We start from the raw sequence: 26097 nt of genomic DNA, 5'->3' as shown, positions 1-26097 counted from the left end.
CATTTTTCTCAATGCTGTTAGTTCTTCCTGCATGGCCATGCCAGAGGGAGTCAGCTGGCAAGCTCCTCCCCCCACACTTGGGCTTGGGTGCCTTTAGCACAGGGTTAGCTGCCCACAGGGGGTGGAGGACATTGGCTCTGGCTCTGGTTTTGTGCCCTAGATCTGTAATCTGAACCCACCAGGAGAAAAGCAGCTCTGTGCTTACCCTCCTGCAAGAAGGCCACAGAAGTCAGTCAGATAAGAAGACAGTGGAGTCCTAGCATCACCTCTGGGGACATCTCAGGCTTTAATTAATTTATTTGTTTTCAAAGATTGTATTTATTTATTTGACAGAGAGAGATCACAAGTAGGCAGAGAGGCAGGCAGAGAGAGAGGAGGAAGCAGGCGCCCTGCCGAGCAGAGAGCCCGATGTGGGGCTTGATCCAGGACCCTGAGATCATGACCTAAGCGGAAGGCAGCAGCTTAACGCACTGAGCCAGCCAGGCGCCCCTACTTATTTATTTATTTTAGGGTTGTTGTTTTTTGTTTGTTTGTTTGTTTTTTACATCTCATGCTTTTAAAAGATTTTTATTTATTTGTTAGACAAAGATCACAAGGAGGCAGAGAGGCAGGCAGAGGGGGCAGAAGCAGGCTCCCTGCTGAGCAGAGAGTCTAATGTGGGGCTTGATCCCAGAACCCTGAAATCATGACCTGAGCCAAAGGCAGAGGCTTTAACCTACTGAGCCACCCAGGTGCCCCACATCTCATGCTTTTAAGCGGAGGAGCAGCTGACCAAAAAGGGTGATGGCTTTGAGGAAACAAGAAAGCAGACAAGCGGCGGCTGGAGGAACAGTCATGGAGGCGTCTGGAGAGCAACCAGCAGGACCATTTGAAAACATCAGCAGATCACACTGCTCTGGTTAAAGCCCCTCAGGGACTTGGCTACACCTAGAACAAAGTGTGAAGTCCTTCCCTGACCTACAGGGTCCTCCAGAATCCAGCTCCCCTCCCTCCCCTTCTCCCTGTGCTCAATCGTCAGTCTGTCACTAGACTGCCTCCCCCACTTCAGAACCCCAACACGTCTTGTTCCCTCCACCAAGAGCACGTCTGCCCAGACCTTCCACAGCCGTGCTCCCCACCCCACATCCAGTCTCTGCTCCAGTGTTACCTCTGCGGAGACGCCTTTCCCAGCCTGTCAAGTGGAAACAGACTCCCACACCCTAGAGCAGAAAGCAGAATCCTGCTCCCCACCTTCCCACACCAGGGACCCCCACTTAAGAGCCTTCTCCCAGATCTCCCTGCTTTCCCTCATCCGTGTGATGCACCTGGCTACCACGCAGAGTTGATCTTTTTCCAGAACAGAGAGAGCAGCATAGCCCAATTCAGGTAAGGTGGTTTCTCCCCAAGTTGACTGAAATGTGGAAAAGTGCTCCCAGACCTCCTCGGGGTCCAGGGACCAGAAGCTGGCGCGTGGCAGCCAGGTCAAGGAAGAAACTGGGGACCAGGAGGTGTTCAAAGAGAGGGCATTACCAGAGAAAGAGAAAAAACAAAGATGCACTGTGGCCAAAAAGAAGGCTGAAGAACAGTAAGAGGGCAGGCTGAATCTCCCCGACTCTGGAGAGGAAAGTCTGAGGGCGTCTGAGGGAAAACAAGAACAGAGGAGAAGTCACTGAAGAAAAAAAGAGGGCATGGTGAGTGTTAAGAAGGGCGCCTGATGTGGGCCCTTGTGTGTCGAGTGATGGATCGTTGAGTGCTGCATCCGAAACTGATGATGTACTACTGTATGTTGGCTAAGCGAATTTAAATTAGAAAATAAAAGATAAGAGATTGGGAAAGCCCTGAGGAGGCCTGCAGTTGCTGGAGCTCACTTTTCTGATGCAAACACAGCAGCGACATCAGAGCGGAGAACATACCTGCACCTTGCACAGAGGCCCGGGAAGGACTGGGGAAGGGACGGGCCGCAGGCGGAAGCTGCTGAAGGGAAGGAGTGTTTTGTTCAGGCCCTAGACTTCCCGGGTTCGGGGAGGTGGCTGCTCTGGCCAGAGGATGTCGGGGCTTCTGCCGGAGACCTACAGCAATGACACACACGTGCACATAACCTGTAAGCCACGTCTGTGCCCAGACGGAGCCGCCAAGCCTGTATCTGCACAATCAGACCCAACATTCTCATCTGGAGGGAAGCCCTGACCACCTGCCCCGAGGCCCTGTGGTCTTTCCATAGCCCGCCCTGGTGATTTCTCACTGACGTCGCTGCAGAAATGTGGGCGCACCGGACTGCGACATGGGCCCCTGCGGGACGGGGCCCTGCGGGACCGGGCCCTGCGGGATGGGGCCTTGCGGGACGGCCCCTGCGGGATGGGCTACTGAGGGATGGGCCCCTGAGGGAGGGCTCCCGGAGCGCACAGGGTCAGCACGGGGCCGCCTCTCTGACATCCCAGGGACTCATGCACCAGTGCTGGGACGTGCGTGCAGGGCAAGGAGCGGGGCTCCCCGCGCCACCTGGTCCTCCACGAACAGAGCGGGGAACGCAGGTGCGGGCGAGAAGGCTCGGTAGCACCTTGGCCCGGGCGGGCGCGGCCCGCACGCAGCGCTCGTGTTCGCCAGTGCAGGCTCCGGTCGCCGCTCAGGCGCGTGTGGAAGGTTCGCGCAGAGGCTGTCACGAGCCCCAGACGCTCGAACCAGTGCGCTGACTGCGGCGACAGAAAAGAGAAACGCGCGCTCCTCGGTGAGCGCAGCTCCCAGCGCCCGGCTCCGGCTTCGTCCGCCACTCCACGCCCCCGTGCGGCCAGCCGCGACGGCCCCGCCCACTCTCCGCCAGCCGCACCCTCTCCCCGCGGTCCTGCCCGCCGCGCTTCCGCTTCCTGCTGCAGGGGCGGGGCTTCCGGTCGCAGGGTGGGCGGGGCCCGGAAGCGGCGGCGGCGGCGGCGGCGGTGGCGGAGCTGGGACTGCGGGGCCGGTCATGGCTGCGAACCTGAGCCGGAATGGGCCGGCGCTGCAGGAGGCCTACGTGCGAGTGGTCACCGAGAAGTCCCCGACTGACTGGTGGGCGCCGGGCCGGCCGGGCCGGGTGGGATGGGGGGCGGGCCAGGGCGGGAGGGGGTCCCGGGGGCTCCCCGCTCCCCCCACAGCGGCGCCGCGCGAGCTGCTGGCCCCACCACCGCCGCGGCTCCGCCCCTCGGCTGGTCTCCATGTCGGATTGTGCGGCGGGCGTCGCTCGGTGGCTCCGCCAGCTTCTCCTTCCCAACCCCGGGACTTCCCCGCACACCGGGGCTCCCCGCGGCCCTCCCCGACGGAGCGCGAACCGGGCCCGGGGTCTTCCGAGCGCCGCGTTCAGGGAGAGGCCTTTGAGCGGGCGCCCCGGACCTCGCCCGGCAACGGGCGCCCTGCCCCACGGCCAGGAGGTCTGGGTTTGGGTCTCTGGTTTTCTGGGAATGTGGATTCTCTCCAAGGATTCCCTTTCCTGTGCGAGCCGCGCGGACACCAGTGACACAACGGTGCTGGCTGTGTGGAGGAAGCCCCCACCATCCCTGAACCTGCCCGGGACACCCTCCACTCTGCCGTCGGGCCCCGGATGCGGCTTTCTAACTCTGGAAGCGGGTCCGAAGTCTCTGGGATGGCCCTGGGCAGCCCCCGCGCAGGGTCAGCGGCTGGTCACTCTCCCGCTCGCTTCAGTTGTTTGCACTGACCAGTTCTGAGCACTTGCAGCCCCAAGAAATACACTGGGTTTGGTGAACTAAGGTGACCCGCTGTGAGGAGCCTCTTCCCGGGGCAGGGGCAGGGCCCTCTCGGGGTGACGGCATGCTGTGCGGGGCGGATCGCCACGCCCTGGTGCTCCTGGCTTGTGGCTTTCCCTGCCGGCTTCATACCCTGTGCTGTCGTGCACTGGGCCTGTTGGGGAAGAGCTTCAGAGCACCTGCTGCTGGGGTGTGCAGAGGCCTCTCCTGCCTGGGACACCGCTGACCCTGATGGGACTTGGGTGCTGCGTTGCTGGGGAGCCAGGTGGTTCCTCTGTCCGGAACACATGCATGTAGTTAGGGAGTGCGTCTGGGAGCAGTGGGATTTCTCTGCCTTCTCCATCTCAATGCTTAGGAGGGTCTCCCACACTTTAGGCACTTACTTTACCAGGAGTTTCTAAATGTCCACCCCCGTCCCTACCTGTCTCCTGCTCTCCGAGGGCTGTCATACCTCTGCTGTTACTCCAAACCCTGCTGACCAGCTCACACGCGGCGGGTGCCATTTCACATCCACCTGCGGCCTTGTGCCTTTGGGCCGGCAGCATGTCGGCCCCCTCCGGTCCTGTTTGGCTGGGGTGTTGCTGTTTTATGTGCTCCTGAGTAGCTGGCCTGGCCCTTCCTGATGTACCTGCGAGACTCCTGGGCCCCCTGCTGCCTTCTTTCCGATCTCTTCGTTCTCAGGGATCACCACTGCTCTGGGGATGATGTCCCACAGTCCTGCTGGCAGCTCAGGCTGGCAGCTCAGGCTGGCAGTTTCTGGCTCTTTCTTGGCTTCTCGGAGTTGTCTGCTACCACCTTGGTCTGAAACTCACCCACCCAGCTTCTCTCTGCCCCCCCCCCCAGGGTGCTGAGCCTCTGCCCCCGACCCCCGCCCGAGCCTACCCGTCTGGCAGCACTCCAGGTCCACACCCAGTGGTGCGAGCCCCGGCTTTTGATCTCCCTGTCACGGCCATTAAGCACCTCAGCAGATAATGTGTGGCGGGCCCCCACTCATGAGCTGAGCAGGTATCTAGATCGTGCTACTTCGGTGCTTAAACTCGGCAGCTTCCTCTTTCACAGTAAGTAGAGCCCAGTCATCTCACCTCAGCTGTGAGGCCCTGTGGGGCCAGCTCCTGACCCCCTCCTTCTACTCCTCCCACTTACCACACTGGGGCCACACCTCTTTGTCACCACTGTGGCCTTCTTTCTCTTCCTCAGATGTGCAAGCTGCTTCCTCCTCAGAGCCCTTGCTCTGGCTGCTTCCCCATTCTAGAGCACCTTCCCCATGGTCCCAGGGCTCCCCAGACGTCTCAGTGCTGACACCGCTTTCTTGGAGAGGCCTTGCTCAACTGCTGGCTCCTTGTGTGACTTTGCCTAGACACGCACCAGACACCTTCAGTGGGCCCTGTCTCTGTCCCCGGTGCGGTCAGTGCCCGCATGCACAGCGACCTGAGAAGGGGACAGAAGATGTGGCAGAGGATACCAGTGGGAGGAAGTGGTCTCCAGTTTGGTGGGTCATGAAAGGTTTCCCAGGCAGAGTGGGCAGCTTCCGGCTGGGCCCTGAAGCCAGGTGGGCCGGAGAGCAGGCCCATCAGCTCTCCATCACCGGCCTCGGTCGTGGTTCCCCTGATTGTTCTAGATTGAGGCATGTTTGTTTCCCTCCTGCTCCCTCTTCACTACCTGACAGGACATTAGTGTTGGTGTGTTTCTTTTTGGTCTCCCGTTAGAAAGGAAGCTCCGTGGTCAGGTCCATGGTCAGGGCCTCTGGGGATTTACTGGACGCTTCATGACGGGAGCAGGAAGGAGCAGGTCCTCAGTATGTGTGTTTGGAAGGGATGCTTGAGTTCCCAGGCGCTCTGTGCGCCACACTCTTGTGTGCTGTGCCGGGCCAGCACGCGCCTCTTCCATGGTGATTTGAAAGAGGGATGGGAGTCCGTTGAATGTGGGATTGAGTCTCTGAGCTGCAAACATTCAAGAAGGTGGCTTGGGCCAGAGCCCGGGGTAGAGGGGAGGGCAGGCGCCAGGCATGGATCTTGGCTCCTACGAGCTGCTGGGTCCCTTCTTGGAAGCAGTCTGTGCTGCCTGCTGCCTGTCTGTTGTCCCCATCTTCTGCACTCAGAGCTTGGTGGCTTTGAGATGTATGGGCTTCTTTCCTCCAGGCGGACGTCCGGACGTCCACGAACTCCCACATCTTTTTGCTGTTTGTCTGCGTGTTCCTTTTGGTATCTCTCCTCGGAGGTGCGTCCCCTGTGCCAGCTAGACCTTCAGGGCCTGGGTCTCCTTTCTTCCGACTTCTCAGTCTAGGCAGCTCTGCCTGGTGGCCATACCAAGGCCCTGGGGAAGCTGAATGAAGGCTGTTTTGGTTCCTGTCAGATTCTTTTTTTTCTCCCCCCAATATTTTATTTTTAAGTGAGCTCTACACCCATTGTAGGGCTCAAACCCCAACCCCAAGATCAAGAGTCACACACCAACTGAGCCATCAGGGCATCCCGGTTCCTGTCACACTGTCACCCCACAGCCCCTATCTGGCCCTCTTCGGCAAGCCTGTCTGGGCACAGAGCGTGGGGATGGCCTGCTGGTCCAGGTTCTGCCTTTGACTTGTCTGCTGGGTCAGCACCGGTACCCCATGGTCTGCCCCTCTGCCTGGAACTGAATGGCAGCAGAGCTGGTATTGATGTTTGGGCTCCATGTGGGCTGTGGATAAGCCAGCTCTTCCAGAATGTTCTCCATGGGTAACCTCTGCTCTGGTCAAGGGGCTTTCCATGCCCCAGATGTAAAAAAATTTGCCATATTTCCTTAACTTCTCTGGGGGTCACCTTCATAAGCATCTTTCCCAGAGTTCTTAGGAACAGTTAGTCTCACAGGAAAAGTCAGGGGCAGCCTAGGGTCACCTGTGGAAAGTTAAGGCTCCCAGAAAGAGGATTTTGCCCAGCCAAGGAGTCTGTCCTGTAAGGAGCCTGACTTCATGCTGAGTCATGGCCCATGTGGCTTCTGGGTTTTCTAGAAGAGTCCCAAGCCCAGAGTAACCTGGTGTGCAAAATCTTCAGGTTTCAGAAGACAGAGCAGACCTGCACAAGGGCATGGGGCACCTTCCCAGTGCCTGATTCGCCCACCCGGCTCCCACTTCTCCCTGGGTGCCTCGGGTTGAGGAAGGTGTGGAAGGTTGCCTCAATACAGCTCGCCAGCCCTGGGTGCCGGGCCAGTCAGTCAGTCGAGCGTGCGGCTCTTGATCTTGGAGAGGCGAGTTCCAGCCCCACGTTGGACATGGAGCGTCTTTCAGATCAAACAACCTTCACAGCTCGGTGTTTCTCATGGCAGACAGGGGCTCCCTGCATAAGTTTGTCCCTCAGGAGAAGCTGCCGCGCCAAGGCCTGAGAGGCCCCAGCTCTGGGAGGCCTTTCGAGCTCCTGCCTTGTGGGCCAGTGGGGCCGGTGGCAACCGTGCTCCGCTCGTGGTGGGTGCTGCGGGAACGCCGGTCACAGAGCTTAGTTTGTGTTGTGTTTCAGGGCTCTCTTCACCTATGAGGGTAACAGCAATGACATCCGTGTGGCCGGCACTGGGGGTGAGTATGGCCCAGTGAGGATGCCAGTGGGCTGACGGGGGCTGGATGCCCCAGGAGGCAGCTGTGGGGGAAGGGAGAGAGTCGCAGCCAGCAGTGTCCCCAGCGGCTGGCATTTCAGCCCTCACTGTGCGTGGAGGGAGCCGCAGGCAAGCAGGTGTCCCCTACAAGTAGCAAGCCTACCATGACCGTCCCCACAGTAGCCTCAGTGCTGGGGAGCCACTCACTGCTCTCTTTATGGGGAGGGTCTAAGAGCTGAGCCCGAGCGTTACTACAGGACATTCCCATCTGCTCAGGGCCCTTCGTGGGGCCCCAAACAGCGGGCAGGCTGTTGCAGGGACTGTCCCTTTGAAAGCCTGGTGCCTAGGGGCGCCTGGGTGGCTCAGTGGGTTAAAACCTCTGCCTTCAGCTCAGGTCATGATCCCAGAGTCCTGGGATCCAGCCCCATATCCTGCTCTCTGCTCCACAGGGAGCCTGCTTCCTCCTCTCTCTCTCTCTCTCTCTCTCTCTGCCTCTCTGCCTACTTGTAATCTTTGTCAAATAAATAAATAAAATCCTTTAAAAAATTTTTTGAAAAAAGAAAGCCTGGTACCTAATTTGTAGCAGAAATTACATCCCTTTTTTCCCGGAACTCCCTGTGGGTTTTATAGGAATGGGTTTTTTTTCTTTTTTTTTTTTTTTTAAGATTTTATTTATTTATTTGAAAGAGAAAGAGAGATCACAAGTAGGCAGAGAGGCAGGCAGAGAGAGAGGGGGAAGGAGGCTCCCCGCTGAGCAGAGAGCCCGATGAGGGACTTGATCCCAGGACCCTGAGATCATGACCTGAGCTGAAGGCAGAGGCTTAACCCACTGAGCCACCCAGGTGCCCCTAGGAATCGTTTTAAAACTGGGGGGTGTACACCATTGCCTGAGGTCCTTGTCACAGATGCAGATCCCACACCCCGCCAGCTCCTGTAAGTCCGTGTAGTGGGGAAGGACCAGGAGTCTGATTCTGATGCAGGCGGCCCTGAGAACCCTGGCTCGGAGGCAGGTTGGGTTTCCCTTCCCAGTGGGCGTTGTGCAGGGCCAGCCACGGGCGCAGGGCCCGTTGACACCCCCTATGCCTGCTGCAGAGGGGGGCCTGGAGGAGATGGTGGAGGAGCTCAACAGCGGGAAGGTGATGTACGGCTTCTGCAGGGTGAAGGACCCCAACTCCGGTCTGCCCAAGTTTGTCCTCATCAACTGGGTATGTGGAACTGGGGGACCCCAAGTTCTCATCTGGGTGTGACCCAGGAAAACTTTGCCTTCTTTCCTCCTCTGCCTTCTGTGATGGGAGCAGAGGAGGATTTGCCTTCAGGGCAGCTCACAGGCAGTGAACGAACGGGAGTGGCTGGAGTGTGTGTGGCCTGAAGGACTGCGAGGGTGTTACCAGCGCAGAATCCCCTGCTCTGCCCCCAAGCCCAGAATCATTCCCACGGAACAGAGCACACAGTGCAGTCGCATGACACCCTTGCCTTTGTCCCAATCAGAGGAGTCGTCCTGAGGGAGCAGGGGGCCTGGGCCTGGAGAAGGCTCAGAGAGAACGGGACCCCTGGATAGGACTGGGAAGCTCGGAGCCGCCCGTGCCCAGCGGAAGCAGGCAGTCATCCTGCCTCAAGAACCTCCTTGACCTGGAGCTGTGGGGTTCACCTTATCCTCTGCTGCACCCCAGGGAGGGTGGTGGCTCTGAGGGAGCTGGCGAGTCACACCGGGTGTGTTGTGTTGCAGACGGGTGAGGGTGTGAACGACGTGCGGAAGGGAGCGTGCGCCAACCACGTCAGCACCATGGCCAGCTTCCTGAAGGTGAGGACGCCCCCCCCCCCCACCGGGGCCTCCCACGGCGGCGCCTGGGCGGGTGTGAGTGCGGTTGCAGCCAGAGCTGGAAGCGGGTCCACACCTGATGCTTCCTCCAGACTCAGGTGCTACCAGAGGCTGCTGCACTCACGCTTGGCGAGTGCCCAGGAGGCTGCGCTGCGGCTGGAGCCCCCAGTGAGCTGAGCTTCCTCCACCGGGGAGGAAGGATGGATGACTATGTCCTTCTTGAGCACAGAGAGCATCGTGTGCGGCTAGTCCTGGGGCGCGAGGCCTTGGCTTCTGCTGGTTTTGTGAGGGTTTGTTCAGCCGTGTTGTCAAGAGCTGGAGGAGACGGGAAGTTGCCCTTGCCTGGCCCTGCTGCGTTCCTTTCCAGCGCACATCATTCAGTTCCAAAACCGCTTGTCGTTTGCTTGGCAGGTTACCTCGCGTGTCTGTGGCTCCTGTCTGAGAGGCTCAGGACTTTGATTTCTAGCCTGCCAACTCTTCTTCAGATAGGCCTCAGTTTATCCATCTAGGAGCCAGGAGAGGATCCCAGGCTTGCTGGGTGTTTACTAACAGCAAGTGACGCCATGGATCTGACTTGTCAAAAAGAAATTGGTGGCGGGGGCTGGCTGGCTCAGTGAGGGGAGCACGTGACACGCAGTCTCGGGGCTGAGAGTTCAAGCCTCCGGTTGGGTGTAGAGATACTTGAATAAATAAAACCTAAAGAACTTCAGAAAAGAAAGAAATGGGTAGAAAGAAGAAGAAATTGCGTTTTGTGGAAAATGCGTTTCCAGATTCTTTTTGAAGTTCGCTTTTGTGAATTAGAAGGGATCTCTCTCATGCCTGGGCCTGCAGCAGGGGTGCCCGGCACCTGGGAACAAGCTGCAGCAGGGCCACGGAGGGCAGAGACTGCGTGCCTGTGCTGGGACAAGTGCAGTGTGTTTGTCTCAGGAGCTTTGTCGGCCCTGAGGTCCTCAGCCCAGAGCCCGGGACGACAGTTGTCCTCGCTGTGCTCCCTGAGCTGTGCATCTTGTCCTCTCCTGGACTTGCAACGCCTGTGTGCTGTCCTGCCACAGGGGGCCCACGTGACCATCAACGCGAGGGCCGAGGAGGATGTGGAGCCCGAGTGTATCATGCAGAAGGTGGCCAGAGCCTCGGGTGCCAACTATGCCTTCCACAAGGAGAGCGGCCGTTTCCAGGATATGGGCCCTCAGGCCCCGGTGGTGAGTGCTCCCTGGGCCCAAGTGTGGCAGGCAGGAGCCAGCAGATGGGCTGGTTTCTCCCTCATGTATCTGGGCTCCTGCCTGCCTGGCTTTTGGTCCCTGGGCCCCATTCCGGTGCCGACGGTGACCCCGTGCCAGCCGGAAGCTGGAGCTGCCCCTGGTGGGGCAGGCGCTAGTGGGCATGAGGAGCAGCCCTCTGTGCTGCCTGCTGGTTCCACTGGCTGGTCTGGAGCCTCTCATACCCCAGGGACAGTCCAGTCACAAGGCCACAGCACCAACATGTCCTGCACAGTGCTGGGTGGTGGGCTCCATGGAGGGATGTGAGGTAGGCAGGCAGGCCCCTCCCCATCGGGGGCAGACGCCAGGTACCGTGGCTGTGGGGAGCCCAGTTCCTGGGGCACAGCTGGGGTCCGTGGAGATTCCCTGGCCACTGCCACGGTGGTTGGCTATCTGAGGGAACAAGATATCTGTGGCTTCCATCCACAGGGGCCTGGTGCAGCCAGAGACCCTCGTTGACGTTGTCTGGTGGCTCTCAGGGCCCTCAGGCCATCTTGTGTTGGCTGGTCTCTGGAGGGGGCACCAGACCCGGTGCAGTCCCCACAGCTGTTGCTTGAGCCCTGGGCTCCTGAGGGCAGCCCCACAGAGGACCCTCTGTCGTGTGCAGGGCTCTGTGTACCAGAAGACCAACGCCATATCTGAGATCAAAAGAGTTGGCAAAGACAGCTTCTGGGCCAAAGCAGAGGTGAGTGCCGTGGGGCGCATGGAGCACAGCTGCCCCTCAGAGATGGTGCTGCAGCGCCATCCTCACTGTTCCTCAGGTTCTCTCACAATAAGCTCGCGGGACACGCGCCCTTGGTTGTGCCTGTGGCCAGGCGAAGGCCGAGCGGGCTCTGGTTGCTGGGCCGGTGGGCGGCCCTTCTAGGCGGCGCCGCACAGATGCCCGGGTAGCCCAGGAATGGGAGGGTGCAGGTGCCCAGTGGGGCAGGTCGGCCGCTGTCCCTGCAGAAGGAGGAGGAGAACCGCAGGCTGGAGGAGAAGCGGCGGGCGGAAGAGGAGCGGCAGCGGCTGGAGCAGGAGCGTCGGGAGCGGGAGCTGCGCGAGGCCGCCCTCCGGGAGCAGCGCTATCGGGAGGAGCAGGGCAGCGAGGCCGGGCCCCAGAGGTGAGGCCCCAGAGTTAAGAGGGAGGGAGGGTCCCGAGTGGGCCATGGCTGGGCTGCAGCTCCTGCCTCCGCCCCTCCCAGCAGGAAGAGTGAGCAGCAGGAAGTGGTTTCAAGGAGCCGAGAGGAGCAGGTGAGACTTGCGTGCCCCCCACCCCCCGAGGGTCTGTGGCAGTAATGCCGGGGCTGTCCCTGATGTGCCAGGGGGTATGGTCCTGCGGCCAGCTGGGGCACAGTGGAACCTGGGACACGTGGGTGCACCGGAGGTGGTGGTGGAGAGGGCAGTAAAGGGCAAGATGTGGGCAGCATGGCCCTCCACCTGGTCCTGGACGAGGCCCTCGAGCCTCTCTTCACTGCTGGGCCCATGTGCCCCCCTGCAGGAGCCGGTCAGCCAGCCAGCACACCCACGTGAGATTTTCAGGCAGAAGGAGAGGGCCATGTCCACCACATCCATCACAAGCCCCCAGCCAGGTGAGTCTTTCCTCTGGGTCTAGGCACAAGGCAGGAGCAGGCCGAGGCAGAGGCTGGGGTCCCAGTGCAGGGTCCCCAGAAGTAGCGACAGAGGCAAGGAAGCAAGGAGAGCCTGGACTTCTCTAAGGGTAGCTTCTGGGAGGGGAGGCTGGGCCTTGGGTGTTCCTTTCCTGCCCATGGCCTCGTCCTGCAGCCACCTGGAAAGGAAGGGCCATGTATGGCTTCAGAGAGAGACTTTCCAGCCAGCCCCACTCCATTAACTCTTGGAATAGCTTGCACATGGTGGCCGGGCCCCAGAGCCTCTGTCACTCCCCTCTTTGCCCCCAAGGACACGGGATGGGCACTGCCATCAGCTCTCCCACACTGGGGGGCTGCTTGAAGCATACTGTGTGTGTGATGTGTTTCTACAGCGGCTGTGTGTTCCCCTACCCTCTCTCCCCTCCCTGTGACAGCTATGTCCCAGGACAGGTCCCTACTCCAAGCAGCACAGGGGACAGAAGCAGTATACCCAGCTCATCTCTCCCGCGTCCAGCACTTGCATGTTTACCTTTGTTTGCAGGCAAGCTCAGGAGCCCTTTCCTGCAGAAACAGTTCACCCAGCCAGAGACCCTCCGCAGCCCAGAGCCCACTCAGGCCTCCTCGAGGCCCAGGGCAGGCAAGGCGCTTGGCTGCCCCGTGGGGGCCTGGGGGTAGGGGTGTGGGAGGGAGGAAGGCGTCTGCACCCCTCCCCGGGCTCAGCGTGGGCCGCAACCTCCCATGCAGATGTCCCTGAGGACCTGGCGCCTAGCCCTCCACAGTGTGCAGTGCAGGCAGAAGAGGAGGCTGTGTACGAGGAGCCTCCAGAGCAAGAGACCGTCTATGAGGAGCCCCCGATGGTGGGTTCCCTGCAGCGGGGCACGGCTGTGAAGGGGCCACCTGCCCAGAAACACTCTCTTCACCCATGCCAGGCACGCCTGACTTTCCGGCGGCCGCTGCATGGGGATTCTCTTGTTCAATGTTGGAGTGGCCCCAGGGAGTACATGGTCTAGCACTCATCTGCTGGCCAGGAAGGTCCTGGGGCAGGGGGACATCTTGGGGGCAGTAGGATGGCAGCAATCCTTGCCCTTTGTGTGCTGTGCCCTTCCCCCAGGCCCGTTGTAGGCCTGTAACGTGGGGCCCAGATTTCTCTTCTTCCCGTGCAGGAACAGGTGCCACAGCAAGATGCCGGCTCTGAGCACGTGGACCACTACCCGGGGCTGAGCGGCAAAGGGCTCTGTGCGCGGGCCCTGTACGACTACCAGGCAGGTAATGTGCAGTGGCCCAGCCACTCATCCTGCAGGGCCCCGCATCAGGAGGCAGGCTTCTGACGCTCCCTTGGGACTCAAGGAAGGTGGGGGAAGGATGGGGTGGATGCCCTGCACGGCCTGGGCCTTCCCATTATGCTGGGCAGCTGCCCGTGAATATCAGTTGCCGGCGTTGTGCTAGAGCCCGGGAGTGTGAACAGAGGGTGGGTGGACCCTGCGCACCAGAATCCGGGGACCTGCCTGGAGGCTCAGGAAGCAGGCTGCTGTGCGGAGGCAGGGGGCCTGGAGTCAGGTCCTGCTAGAAGGTGTGTTGGGGGAAAGTGGCCATCAGGAAGGACCCCCAGCCTCCAGTGCACCCTCCAACTCCCCATCCCGCAGCTGATGACACGGAGATCTCCTTCGACCCCGAGAATCTCATCACGGGCATCGAGGTGATCGACGAGGGCTGGTGGCGTGGCTATGGTCCGGACGGCCACTTTGGCATGTTTCCTGCCAACTACGTGGAGCTCATTGAGTGAGGGTCCTCTGCTGCTGGCCGCGCCGAGGTCATCCTACCTTTCCCCCCCATGCGTGCTTCTTTTACTGCCGGGGATGTGACGTGCGTGCTGCGAGAGCCACACGGCACTCCTCTGGGCATGGGACCCCCCTGCAAAGAAGACAAGCCCTTGGGATCTCTCAGACTAGGGTGCTCAGCCTATCACTCTAGATGCAGCAATACCCTGTGATCCCCAAACGTGCTCTGGCTGCTGTGGGCCCTCCCAGACAGCTTGGCCTTTGACCCCCGCGGAGGACAGGAAGCCGTGGTGTGGCCTTGCCGGGCGGTCTGAGCAGGGGCCTTTGCCTTGTGATTCCTCTCCTCCTGGCCCTAAGGGATGGTGGCTTTGGCTGGTAGCAATCTTCGGGAACAGTGACCTTAGCGTTTGGGACCAAAGTCTGGGGGGGGTCGTGACGGTTTGGGCAGCAGGTCATCTTTCTCGGTCCTGCCCTATGTCCCCGTTCCCGGTTCCTCCACCCGGGGCTGCAGACTGTGCGAAGTGGCGCAGGGATGACCGAACCCCCATCTGACTGTGTGATCAGCAAACCCAAGTCCTTCCCCGGTGTATGCTGTCACTGGATTCTGGTTCCGGGGGAGTGACCAGAGGGCCGATGCCTGCTGTCACACACTATCCATCCCAGGTCACCTGTGTCTGCTTCCAGAGTGAGCACTGCCCTACTGTGGCCTGAATGCCGTCGTGTGAAAATCGACCCCTTCTGGGGTGCGTGGGGGTGTGTGCGGGTGTGTGTGCCGACTGTGGCCACTAGGAGAGGCATAAATGTCAAGATGTGACTCACGTCAGCCTGTTGCATTTCCATGTTCTGGAAGGGGCTGGCGGCCGCCCTCCCTGCCCGTACGGAGTGCGTGCACAAGTGTCGAGTGAGGTGTCTGGAGCTGCCGTTCCCCTTGTGCTCTGGCAGCTGCCAGGGAGGAGCAGCCAGGGTGATGGCTGCAGTGGGACCCATGGCCCCGGGTGCTGGTAGATGGCCCCCTTGTCCCCTAGGCTGCAAAGGCAGGCCTCACCAGCCCTGATTCTCCGCCCCCAGCTACGGAGGCACCAGGAGTCCCGTGTTGTCAGCTCAGAGGCCAGTGGTGGGCATGTCCCCAGCTATGGGGACACCCAGGGGGTGGGGCTCAGTACCACCTCACCCTGCCCAGCCTGGGGCTACAGGGACGGCAGGGACAGCCCACCCGAGGAAAGCTAGCCATGAGGTGGTGTCCTCACTTCAGTACTCACTCACTGGGGACAGCTGGGTTACCCCAGGCACCCCAATGCTTGGGCAAGGTTACCAGGTGGCCGTCACCATACAGGGCTTGCTATAAGGTACTTGATAGCCTGGCTCGGGGATGAGACTCCTGCCCTTGGTTTCTGGGCCCCTCCCACCTAATCGGGTGGGCGGCAGGGCCTGAGGGCACTGGGGCAGGGATTGTGGAGCCCTTTGCTCAGGGCCTTGGAGCTGGGCATGCTGGGGCCACACCAGACTCAAGGTGGTTGGAGCAGGTGCCTTTATTGCCAGAAACCCACCCTTCATTTGGCCTTGCCCTGGGCGGCCACAGCCTCCATGGCCTTCCGCACGGTTTCCTCGTCCCCCAGGAACCGCATGGGCTTGGTGGGCTTCAGCGTCTGGTCCAGCTCGTACACGATGGGGATCCCCGTCGGCAGGTTCAGCTCCATGATGGCCTGGTCCGACATCCCTGGACCAGGGGAACAGGTCCTTAATCCTCTTGGCCAGTCAGCCAGGCAGCAGCCCTCCCATCCCCCGCAGCAAGCCCCCCACACAGATGCCCCTGGAGACGGCGAGACTGAGTGGCCTGCAGAAATAGCATGGTAAACCAGGACCTTGTGCCCCGAACCAGAAGCCACTGAGACCTGGGGCTGTGCTGTTGGTCTCTTCTGTTTGGTTTCTAGAACATTCTAAATTCCAGCCATCAGGAGCAGGGGTGCTCCTGACAACCAGGGGTGGAGGGACAGCGAGCAGGGCTGCCTGTGACCAGGGCGGAGGGGAGGCTGTGGGTGGAAAGGGCGAGGTTTTCCAGGGAAACCTGACCCTGCCGGCCTCTGCAGCCCCTGGCCTGGAATAGCAGCTCGACCTTTGCGGCTCTGGCACCCCAGCTCCCACTTCCCTGTTCTCCAGGCGGTAGGAGACTGCAGTGAGGCTGGCCTCCGTACTCCTCCCAGACCCAGTCCCTGGAGAGCAGGGACACGAGGTGGTCTTGAGGGTGGACTGGGGCTGGCCAGGCCTCAGAGGCGTGCCTGTCTGTGCTCTGGCCAGCTCCCTGTTGACCTCCAGAGCAGGGGGCTTGGGGCTCCCCACCCTACTGGCCTTCTTCCCTTTCCACACTTAAGCCAAAGATCTGTGAGTGTCCGAGAGAGCCCAGTGGAGGAGCGCACTGGGCCCCCTACTGGGAACCCAGCTACAGGCTGGGCTCGAGGACGGCTGCACCCCTGCACCTTCTTGACTGGTCTTACCTTTTCCCTGCGTGGGTGTGAGCTGAGGGCCTGGGTTCCCCTGCCCTGGGCCTAATGAGCTCCCCCCCAACTCCAGAGAAGGTGGTGGAGATCCAGCAAGTGAAGTGACTTGCCCAGGGCCACACAGCAGTAGAGCTGGGGCCAGACAGCCCTGCTTTGGCCGTAGGGCCTGGGCGTCCTTGGGCATGGCCTTATCATCTTTCCCAGGCTCATGTCCAGGAAGCCCAGCCAGCCCCAGGCCTCTGGGCCCGGGTTGGAGCAGCAGACATTTCCACCCTCAATCTCCAGAAGGAAAGTCATTGTATATAGTGTCCCAGTACACAAATGAGTAAAACAAACATTTTTCTAAGTAGTCTTTTTAAGTGGTTTTTTAGTCCTCCTAGTTCACAGTTTGACTCCTGACCCTGAGTGCTCGTGTGCAGAGCTGTCTGGCAGGGGGCACGTAGCTGAGATGAGAACTTGAGAGCCAAGTGATTCAAGGGCATGTGCCCCGTCGGCCCCCCCAACCTGCCTCTGCCCACACCCCATGCAAGGATGGGCCTCACCTTCCAGGTGCTTGACGATGCCCCGCAGGCTGTTCCCGTGGGCCGCGATGAGCACTCTCTTGCCAGCCTTGATCTGGGGGGCGATCTCCTCGTTCCAGAAGGGTAGGGCCCGGGCAATGGTGTCCTTGAGGCTCTCGCAAGTGGGCAGCTCCCCGGGCTTTAGGCCTGCATACCGCCGCTCCTGGGGTCATCCACACTGCTGTTCTCTCCTCAGAAGGCCAGCACCCCATCCCCACCCGAGCCATCCCTGAGGCCCTGCCCACCCTAGACCCTTCCCTGGTGTCCCAGGCAGCGCACCTTGCTGATGGAGTTGTAGTAGGGGTGCTTCTTATCCATGGGGGGCGGTGGGATGTCGAAGGAGCGTCTCCAGATCTTCACCTGCTCCTCCCCGTGCTTGGCGGCCGTCTCAGCCTTGTTGAGCCCCGTGAGGCCCCCGTAGTGTCTCTCGTTGAGGCGCCAGGTGCGCACCACGGGCAGCCACATCTGGTCTGTGCCGTCCAGGATGGTCCAGAGGGTGCGGATGGCCCGCTTCAGCACTGACGTGTAGCAGACATCAAACTCCATCTTGGCGTCCTTGATGGCCTGGGCACCCCTCTTGGCCTCCTGGGCCCCCTTCTCGCTCAGCTCCGCATCGAACCAGCCACAGAAGCGGTTCTCCTGGTTCCAGGTGCTCTCGCCGTGCCGGACCATCACAAGGCGGTGGGTGGACATGGTGGCGCCGGGGCCGCAGGCAGGGACGGCGGCCTCCCCGGTGCACCCGGTTTTATAACAGTCTGTCCGCAGCCCCCGCCCCCACACCAACTGCCAGTCAGCATTCCAGGCTGGACGGGCGGCAGCAGGTGGCCAGTAGCAAAGCCTAGGGGGAGGGCAGGCCGAGAGCCAGCCTTAAAATAGCCCCAGCAGCCACCCTAGCAGCCGGGGCTGGGTGGGGCTGCGTGCAGGATAGGGCATGAGGGGCAGAGTCCCCCACACGCCCGGAAGGTGCTGCTGGTGGGAACCCAGCTGGTTTCTGAGCACTCGCTCCTCCCTGCAGGCAGGAGGGGGCCACAAGCCCAGTGGCTGGTCCTCATCACCATAACTGGGATCAAGCGAGCCTGCATTCCGCCAAGGCAGCTGGCTTGTGTAAAGAGGAGTCTGTGTCTGCCCATGTACACGTCTGTGCACACGTGCGTGGGCACAAGTGTGCCTGGGTGTGATGTGTACACATGTGTGTCCATGTCACTTGTTGCATGTGTGTGCACGTGCAAGCCTGTGAGTGGCCAGGAGCTTCCCCCGGTGGCTCTGCTCTGCTCAGCTGGGCATGGGGTCTGCTTTCCCCAGGAGTTCTGGCCCCCCTCCCCAGCTCCCTCTGCCCTGCCCGCAGGATGAGTACCGAGGGGGCCTGTGGCCGATGGCCAGGCCGAGGGGTGGGCCTGGTGACCTCACCTCCACTAGTCTCCTCGAGGAACAGAAGGGAGTGAAAGGTCAGGTCCCTGTGGGCAGAGCCAGGGGAGTGGGTGGGGGCCAGCAGTTGGGCCCTGCAGGAGGGGCACGAGGCCATAGTGCGGGCAGGGGGCTGAGCTGAACCGGCCAGCACTATTCCCAGGACAGCCAGGGGAGATGGAGGGGTTGGGCCAGAAGGGAGCTAAGGATGCTGCTGCCACACTCTCCCACCCGACCCGCCTGTCACCCAGGCTCAGGCTTGCCCCTCCCCACCGAAACCACCTTTCAAAGAAAGAAATCTGAGAGGCATGCCCCACAGAGCCACGGGCTGTCGGGTTCATGTCCAACAGGAGCATGGGCCGAGGGTGGGTGTTGGGGACCGGACCTCTACATTCAGATTTGGGAGGGTGGAGGCCACCCTCCTCCTTGCAGCACCACATGTAGGCAGGCCTTGCGGCTCTACCCTTGTTAGAGCCACACCACTATGTGGTCTGCTTTTTGTCCCCTCTACCGCAAGTCATGCCCTGGGGGCCCAGCAGAGAGCCAGGCAGGAAGCTCCTGTTCAGTGGGGGATGAGGAAGATTCAAGCTACTCAACAAGTTTCTTCCTGTGTCCCGGGAGGGCAGTGGGAGGGGGTAGAGATGGCACCTTGGAGGACGAGCTCTGGGGGACAGCACTACAGGCAGAGGGGCAGCGAAGAACCAGTCCCCACAGGAGAGTGTGGCAGAGGGACACAAGCAGGTGGGCCCTGCGTCCTGACTCGGATTTCTGGAGAAGCTTGAGGCATAGCTTCAAGAACTTTATCCTTTTTTTTTTTTTTTAACAGATCACAAGTAGAGAAAGAGGCAGAGGGAGAGAGGAAAGCAGGTTCCCTGCCGAACCCGACACAGGGCTCCATCCCAGGACCCTGAGATCATGACCTGAGCAAAAGGCAGAGGCTCAACTCACTGAGCCACCCAGTCGCCCCTATCTTATTTTTTTTTAAGGTTTCATTTATTTCTTTGACAGAGAGAGTGAGAGAGCATGAGTGGGTCAGAGGAAGAGGGAGGATAAGGCTCCTGTCTAAGCAGAGAGCCTGATGCGGGTCTCCATCCCAGGACCCTGAGATCATGGCCTGAGCCAAAGGCAGAGGCTTTAACCCACTGAGCCACCCAGGCGCCCCTCAGGCGCCCCTTTTCAATATTTCTTATAAGGCTGGTCTGGTGATGATGAACTCCATCAACTTCTGCTTTTCTGGAAAATTCTTTCTCCCTCCTTCAGTCCTGAAGGACAGCTTTGCCAGGTGGAGTGTTCTTGGCTGGCAGTTTTTTGTTTTTGTTTTTTCCTTCAGCACTTTGAAAGTATTATGACACTCCCATGTAAAAAGTTGTTTTTCTCTCACTGCTTTTAATAGTAATATACTCTAAGACACTTCAAGCTACTCCTTATTTTTAACTCTTGACAACTTAATTAAAATGGGTCTCAGTGGGGGCGCCTGGGTGGCTCAGTGGGTTAAGCCGCTGCCTTCGGCTCAGGTCATGATCTCAGGGTCCTGGGATCAAGTCCCACATCGGGCTCTCTGCTCAGCAGGGAGCCTGCTTCCCTTCCTCTCTCTCTGCCTGCCTCTCTGCCTACTTGTGATCTCTCTCTGTCAAATAAATAAAATCTTTTAAAAAAAAATGGGTCTCAGTGTCGGTTTTTTGAACTCCTCTTATTTGGACTCTGTGGGCTTCCTGGATTGGACACGCAGTTCTTGTCCCAGAGTAGTGGGGTTTTCAGCCACTATCTCTTCGAAGAAGCTTCACTCTCTTTCCTCTTTCTGGGACTCTGTAACACCCATTCTGGTTCTTTGGAGTGCCCCACAAACCCCTTAAGCTATTCTTTTTCAATTTTTCTTTCTCCTCCTCTGAGCAGATGAGCTCCATTGTACTGTCAAGTCTGCTCTGCGTCGTCTGTTGCTGAACCCTCCGTTGAATACGTTTCCATTTCTGTAGCCTTCATCTCTGTGGTTTATGTGTGGTACTTCCTTAAGAGTTTCCATGTCTTTGATGAAATTCTCATTTGTTCATGCCTAATACTCCTGAGCTCAGTGGGCATCTTTATGACACTATTTTGAACTTTTTATCAGGCTAAGTCACTAATCTCCATTTCATGAAGGTCTGTTTCTGGAGTTTTGTTCTTTTGTTTGGAACCTATTCTTCTGTCCATTTTCCTGGACTCTCTGTGTTGGCTTCTGTGTCTTTGATACAACAACTGTCTCTCTGAACCCTGACAAAGGGCTCTCATGAGGGGGTGAAGCTTGTCATAGTCAACCCAGCCCAAACTCCAAACTTGTGGTTCTCTCAAACCTTCGCAATGGCCCAAGCCACCTTCTTTCTTCTCAGTGGCTCCCAGTGGTTGAAAGTGTGCCAGGTCCTGCCAGTGTCCCAAAGGGGAGGCTCAGCCTTGGATGTGTGCTAAATTAGAAGGCTGAGCCTCAGACAGTAGCTTTTAAAGTAAGCAAAGTCCTCTTTCATGGAAAACCTGGGAGATAGGATTTCAGTCTGCATACTCTGTGCTGAGCCCTGGACAGAGAGCTGTTTAAGAACAGTATCTTCTTTGAATGGTCCTGTGGGACCTGTGCATGCGAGCCTCATGGGGCCACCAGAAATGGGTGATCAAGGGACGTGGCCTCTGGAAGGCAGCTGTCAGAGCCAGGGTGGCAACACGCACACAAGCTCCTTCCAGGCAGACACTAGTGACACAGATTGCTGTGTGTACTTTCACATGTGCCCAATTCGTAGTAATTGTTCAACTGGTTTCTGGATTTCTTTTTAGAGGGCACTGCTTCTCTGTGCCTGTGGATTTAGTGTATCTAGAGAAGGAAGTGAGTTCGGGAGCCTCCTAGATCATGATTTTAGACCTGAACGTGGGCCTGGGAAATGCCAGGGGCATCACAGAAGGGCCTAGAAGTTGCAAAGTCATGCAGCCACATGTACATGGAAGCCAAGGCCCCATCCTGACCCCAGGGAAGCAAGTCCTGGCAGGTGCTGAAGAGACTCTCCTCGCCAGTCATCACCAGGCAAATGTGAATCAAGACCATAATGGAGATCCCCTTGTACTTGTTCAAATGGCCATCACCGAGAAGACAAAAGATGACAAGTGTTGCTGAAATCATCCACACCCCCGTGCACCGTGCTGGGAATGCTAGCAGGTACAGCCACTCTGGAAGACAGTACAGAGTTTCCTCGAAACATGAAAAATACCCATGATCTGGAAATCTCACTTCGGAGTATGTAGCTGAAGAAAATGAGAACAGAATTGCAAAGAGACATCGGCAGTCCATGTTCACTGTGGCATTTGTGACAGCCAAGAGGGAGAGATGGAAATTGAGTGTCCATCAATGGAGGAGTGGATAAAGGTGTGATGCACACTTATCATCGTACATATACACACGTATCGTATGTGTGATACACAATTAAATACTATTCAGTCAGGAGAAGGGAAATCCTGCCGTCTGCCTCAACACGGATGGACTTCGAGTGTGTTATCTCATGGACATTAGCCCGATGAAGGTAAATACTGTGTGGTACGACTTACACGGGGAACTTTAAAAAAAGAAGGTCCGATCCAGAAGGCAACGGAGCACAAAAGTGATTTTCAGGGACTGGGGGTGGGGGAAATAGGGAGAGTCTGGAAAATAAAGAAAGTCTAGACCCAGTGCAAAGCATGGTGATTATGGCTGATAATACTGTGTCGTAGAACTGAAACTCATGCGGACGCATCACCATGAGACGTACGAAGGCTAAAGACCAGGAAAAAATTCCAAAATCAGCCAGAGGAAAATGATTCACTTCATGTCGGGAGCCATTCTTTGCCAGACCAAAAACCATGCACGCCTAGAAGGAAGCAGAACAATATTTTTAAACTGTCAAAACGCAAAAATTGTAGCCTGAGAATTCTATACCCAACAGAAATGCCCCGGAGCACGAAGGTGGAACAAAGACATCCCCAGATGAAGAAAAAGTAAGAGAATTCACACCTAGAGCAGCTGCTCTAGAAGAAAATAGTAACAAAGTTCTCCAGACAGAAGAGAAACGGGGTCGTAGGGAAACTGAGAACATCAAGAATACAGAAGGAGCAACATAAATTGTTAGGATACACATACGGGGGCGCCTGGGGGGCGCCCACTCTTGGTTTCAGCTCAGGTCGTGATCTCAGCGTCATGAGAGCGAGCCCCGAATCGGGCTTGGGATTCTCTCTCCTTCTCCCTCTGCCCCTTCTGCTTGTATTCTCTCTCAAATAAATCTTTTTAAAAATGGGGAGAAACCACATATATAGTGAAAATCAGTACCGGGAAACCCCCCAGAGATGGGGAGCTCCAGCAGAGGGCGCTCACAGCCTTCCCCTGGGCCCACCGCTGACCTGACAGGAAGAGCCCGCAGGGCCCTCACCTGGACTGGACCAAGGCTGCGACACCTGCAGGAAGGAGAGAGACATCCCTCGTCCCAGGGCCACAACTTACTTCCCACTCCCAGCTTCCTTCGTCGCAAGCACTTTGGGCTCATAACAGCCCCTCCAGAGTCACCCCGTTTTTCCTCGTTCCCAGACTTGCTTAGGGTTTTGCCCAGTGTGTTTGTCTGGGATTGAAATTCTCTTACTCCTGAATAAGCCCATCTGTTCCTGGTGAAATAACTGGCAGTTTTCATTGTGAAGTTTAGCTATATATGTATGTACACATAGCTACACTTGTTTATTTTTTTTTTAAGATTTTTATTTATTTATTTGACAGAGAGAGAGAGAGCACAAGCAGAGGGAGAGGGAGAAGCAGGCTTCCTGCTGAGCAGGGAGCCCGATATGGGGCTCGATCCCAGGACCCTGGGATCATGACCTGAGCTGAAGGCAGATGCTTAACGACTGAGCCACCCAGGCATCCCCTACACTTGAGTTTTATGTATAATATAAACTTAATTTATAACTGCATATATATATAAATTATAAATTTAGAATTTGTCATTCTAACACTGCTGGGGGTTCCAGTGTATGTAGAGGGACTCGAACTACAACAGGAAGGGAGAGGAGACCTGCACGGCACTGCGGGCACTCCATCCCACATGAAGTGGTGAGATGTCAATCCTAAACAGGCTACGAAAAGTGTGTCTATAATTCCTAGAGCCACTAAATACTTTTCTTTGAAGATTTTATTTATTTGAGAGAATGAATGAGCAGGCAAGAGCACACAAGAATGAGGGAGGGGTAGAGGGAGAAGCAGGCTCCCCACTGAGTAAGGAGTCTGATGCAGGACTCGATCTTGGGACCCCGGGATCAAGACCTGAGCCGAAGGCTGACATTTCACTGACAGCCATGTGGGCAGCCCCATAAAAAATGGTATCTACAAAGAAATGCAGTCAGGGAGAGAGCAGCAGGGCAGGAAAGAAGAAACAGAGAACAACTGCTCACCTAACCCCAAACCATGCAATAGTTTCATTAAATGGGAAGGGTCTGGCCTTAGACATGGGCACTGTCTGCACAGCAGCTAACGGAAACGAGGCTGTTTCTACTCTCGGACTCTACCCCTCACACCGCTGACTGCCCACACCGTACCAGGCAGCTCTCCACCGAGGAGAACTGGGGGTCCCACCATCTCTCTTGGCTCTAACACCATGTCCCTGGTGACTGCTTCAACCCCACAGGGAAGGGCTCAGTCCCCCCAAACTCCCCCTGCTTCAGATGCCAACGGCAAGCCCCAGCTGCTCTCCCATACCTCTGCCAGGTCAGCCACCGATCGGGCTTCCCACAAGCCCCTCTCTGGGTTGATACTTTGCTCAGCAACTCCCAGAACTCAGGACAACTCTTTCATTTACCAGTTTATTATACAATAAAGAACATGGTAACAGACCTGTTCAAAAAGATGACGGTGTGCGTAGGGTGAGGTCTTGAAGGGTCCCAACTGCATCAGCACCTGCTCCTCAACCTTGAAGAACTGGGGTGCTCCAGCCTCTGGCACAGGACGTGTCCCCACTCAAGCAGCTCTCCGGACCTGCACTTCAGGGACTTCCGTGGCGTGGCTGATTATGGCCATCTCCAGCACCTCTCCCCTCCCTTGAGCTTGGGGCTGGGCTTCTAATCTTGGCCACATCCTGAGCGCCTCACTGGAAAAAAGACACTCTTTTCACCTGAGACATTGCATGGGATTCAGGACTCTGGCCAGGAGGTGGATGGGAAGACCAAGTATATTTTATAAATATTTTTTATTCTATTTAAATATTTTTCTATAAATATTACATGCAGATATAAATATATAAATATAAATATTATAAATATATTTTTAAAAAGATTTTTATTTGTTTGAGAGAGAAAGAGAGAGAGCAGGAGTGGGGAGAAGGAGAAGCAGGCTTCACACTGAGCAGGTAGGTACCCGACACGGGGCCGGTTTGTTGGACCCTGAGATCAGGACCTGAACTGAAATCAAGAGTCGGACGCCCAACCGACTGAGCCAGCCAGGTGCCCTGTGCATCACAATATCACAGGCAAACACGGTGAATTAAAGACACGTTATACTCTGGACTTTTAAAAATCACCCAATCCCTTCCTGGCTTCAAGGAACTCACCATAAATATAAGGCACGTTGGTCAAAGTGAACAGTATCAAAGACCCTGATACCATCACTCATCAAAGACATCAGAGACAGCTGCAGACAGGACCTGTTGTGTACAAACTTCAGCACAGACTCCAGTAGCAAATAAAATGGACTTTGTACACCACGACATTTATGCTGGGAGGTTAACTCTGAAATCCGGTTAATATACCGTATCAGGAGAACGTTACGTTTTTTGATAGAAATGACTCACGATCATCTCATTGAATGGAAAAAAAAAGTGTTTGACAAAATCCAACACCCCTTCCTGACAAAAACACTCAGAAAACTAGGAATAAAGCTGAACTTCCTCCACTAGACAAAGGGCACCTACAGAGGCCAGACCCCTAACGTCATCTTAGTGGGGAAACGCCAAGCCCACAACTGGGTGCTGGACAAAGGGGCCCACACCTGCCTGCGGCATCCGGGAGGCTCTGGCCAGGCCAGCAAGGCCACACAAGCAAGTAGCAGGGGACCTGAAATCGCTCCCAGTCACACACGGCAGGGCTGTTGGCGTGGACAGACGGAATGGCCAGAAATCTACACTAAAGGTGATTCTGTCTGGTATCGGGGCCAACAGCGACGCACCAGGGTCGGTGGGTTTGCAAGTGCTCGCAGTGACCAACTGGAAACCGAGAGCATCTGCCACAGCAGCAAGCAGGGGGGTGTCAGGCGCAAACCCAACAGAGTGCACCAGGGTCTCTGTTGGAAACCGTACAACCCGGACGGAAGGGTCGCAGTCAAGCAGACAGGAGCAGAGACAACCTGTGTTCGCGAGTCCCGAAGTAGTGTTTCGTAGACAGACAAGCGGACTCTAAAATCGCTGCGGAGTCAGGAGAGGAGGAAGCCGAACAATGTGGGGAGAACAGAGTCGGGGGACTCTCGCCAGCTCCCCAGTTCCGGGCGGTCGAGTCGGGATGGTACTTTCAAGGTGACAGGCACAGCGAGGGAGTAACAGAAGAGAACCCAGCAATGGCCCCGCACAAAAACAGCCAACGGACGTCTCAGGAAGGGCTCGAAGGCAATCTGGGAGGGAAAAGATGATCTTGTCGCCAGATGGTGCCAGAGCCCTGGACATCCACGTGCAGATACCAGATGCCCAACCTCAGCCTCAGACTTACAACAAAAGTAACTCAAAATGAGTCCTACACCTAGGTGTAAAATGCATGTTCTACAAGAAAACAGAAAAACGTTTGTTTGTAACCTTGGGTCGGAGACGTGACCCAAAATCATGAGGACAGACACTAGCAGCCTGACACAGGGGTAAGGCAGCCCTCATAAAAGGTAAACCGTGGGCTTGGGAAGTGCCGGACTGAGGAGTGAACACTCG

The 26097-nt window shown here is 57.4% G+C and overlaps 2 protein-coding genes across 5 annotated transcripts; one reads left to right on the top strand and one right to left on the bottom strand.

The window, feature by feature from the left end:
* The first annotated feature begins 2863 nt into the window (after positions 1-2863).
* DBNL (drebrin like) lies at positions 2864-14536 on the top strand. Of its 4 annotated transcripts, none has more exons than XM_013059853.2 (13): positions 2866-3021; positions 7199-7254; positions 8364-8476; positions 8998-9072; positions 10143-10289; positions 10954-11031; positions 11295-11449; positions 11534-11579; positions 11827-11917; positions 12477-12572; positions 12680-12792; positions 13099-13201; positions 13579-14536. In XM_013059853.2, the coding sequence occupies exons 1-13, from the start codon at positions 2939-2941 to the stop codon at positions 13716-13718; spliced, it is 1296 nt and encodes a 431-aa protein (XP_012915307.2). In that variant the 5' UTR covers positions 2866-2938; the 3' UTR covers positions 13719-14536. The 4 variants fall into 4 exon arrangements, with proteins under 4 accessions (XP_044945563.1, XP_044945564.1, XP_012915307.2 ...); XM_013059852.2 differs by having other exon boundaries at positions 11531-11579; XM_045089629.1 differs by lacking the exon at positions 11534-11579 and having other exon boundaries at positions 2865-3021; positions 13579-13717.
* A 688-nt stretch (positions 14537-15224) lies between these two features.
* Positions 15225-17548, bottom strand: PGAM2 (phosphoglycerate mutase 2). Its single transcript, XM_004739479.3, has 3 exons — positions 17048-17548; positions 16751-16931; positions 15225-15430 (listed from the first exon to the last, which is right to left on the bottom strand). Exons 1-3 carry the CDS (start codon positions 17459-17461, stop codon positions 15264-15266), a joined length of 762 nt encoding a protein of 253 aa, XP_004739536.1. The 5' UTR covers positions 17462-17548; the 3' UTR covers positions 15225-15263.
* Positions 17549-26097: the final 8549 nt, after the last annotated feature.

The sequence above is a fragment of the Mustela putorius genome, unplaced genomic scaffold (genome assembly GCF_011764305.1).
Source record: "Mustela putorius furo isolate JIRA1106 unplaced genomic scaffold, ASM1176430v1.1 tig00003845_pilon_pilon_pilon, whole genome shotgun sequence".
NCBI lineage: Eukaryota > Metazoa > Chordata > Mammalia > Carnivora > Mustelidae > Mustela > Mustela putorius.
The sequence above is the reverse complement of the archived record's forward strand: the minus strand, read 5'-3'. Positions and strand labels throughout refer to the sequence as shown.

Excerpts from the sequence above, each read along its gene's own strand:
- PGAM2 (XM_004739479.3), bottom strand. The coding sequence starts at position 17,461 with ATGTCCACCCACCGCCTTGTGATGGTCCGGCACGGCGAGAGCACCTGG. Across the intron at positions 16,932-17,047 it reads ACTACAACTCCATCAGCAAG|GAGCGGCGGTATGCAGGCCT; the intron begins GTGCGCTGCCTG and ends GGATGACCCCAG. Across the intron at positions 15,431-16,750 it reads CATCGTCAAGCACCTGGAAG|GGATGTCGGACCAGGCCATC; the intron begins GTGAGGCCCATC and ends CCCCTGGTCCAG.
- DBNL (XM_013059852.2), top strand. The coding sequence starts at position 2,939 with ATGGCTGCGAACCTGAGCCGGAATGGGCCGGCGCTGCAGGAGGCCTAC. Across the intron at positions 11,032-11,294 it reads GCTTCTGGGCCAAAGCAGAG|AAGGAGGAGGAGAACCGCAG; the intron begins GTGAGTGCCGTG and ends CTGTCCCTGCAG. Across the intron at positions 13,202-13,578 it reads CCTGTACGACTACCAGGCAG|CTGATGACACGGAGATCTCC; the intron begins GTAATGTGCAGT and ends CCCATCCCGCAG.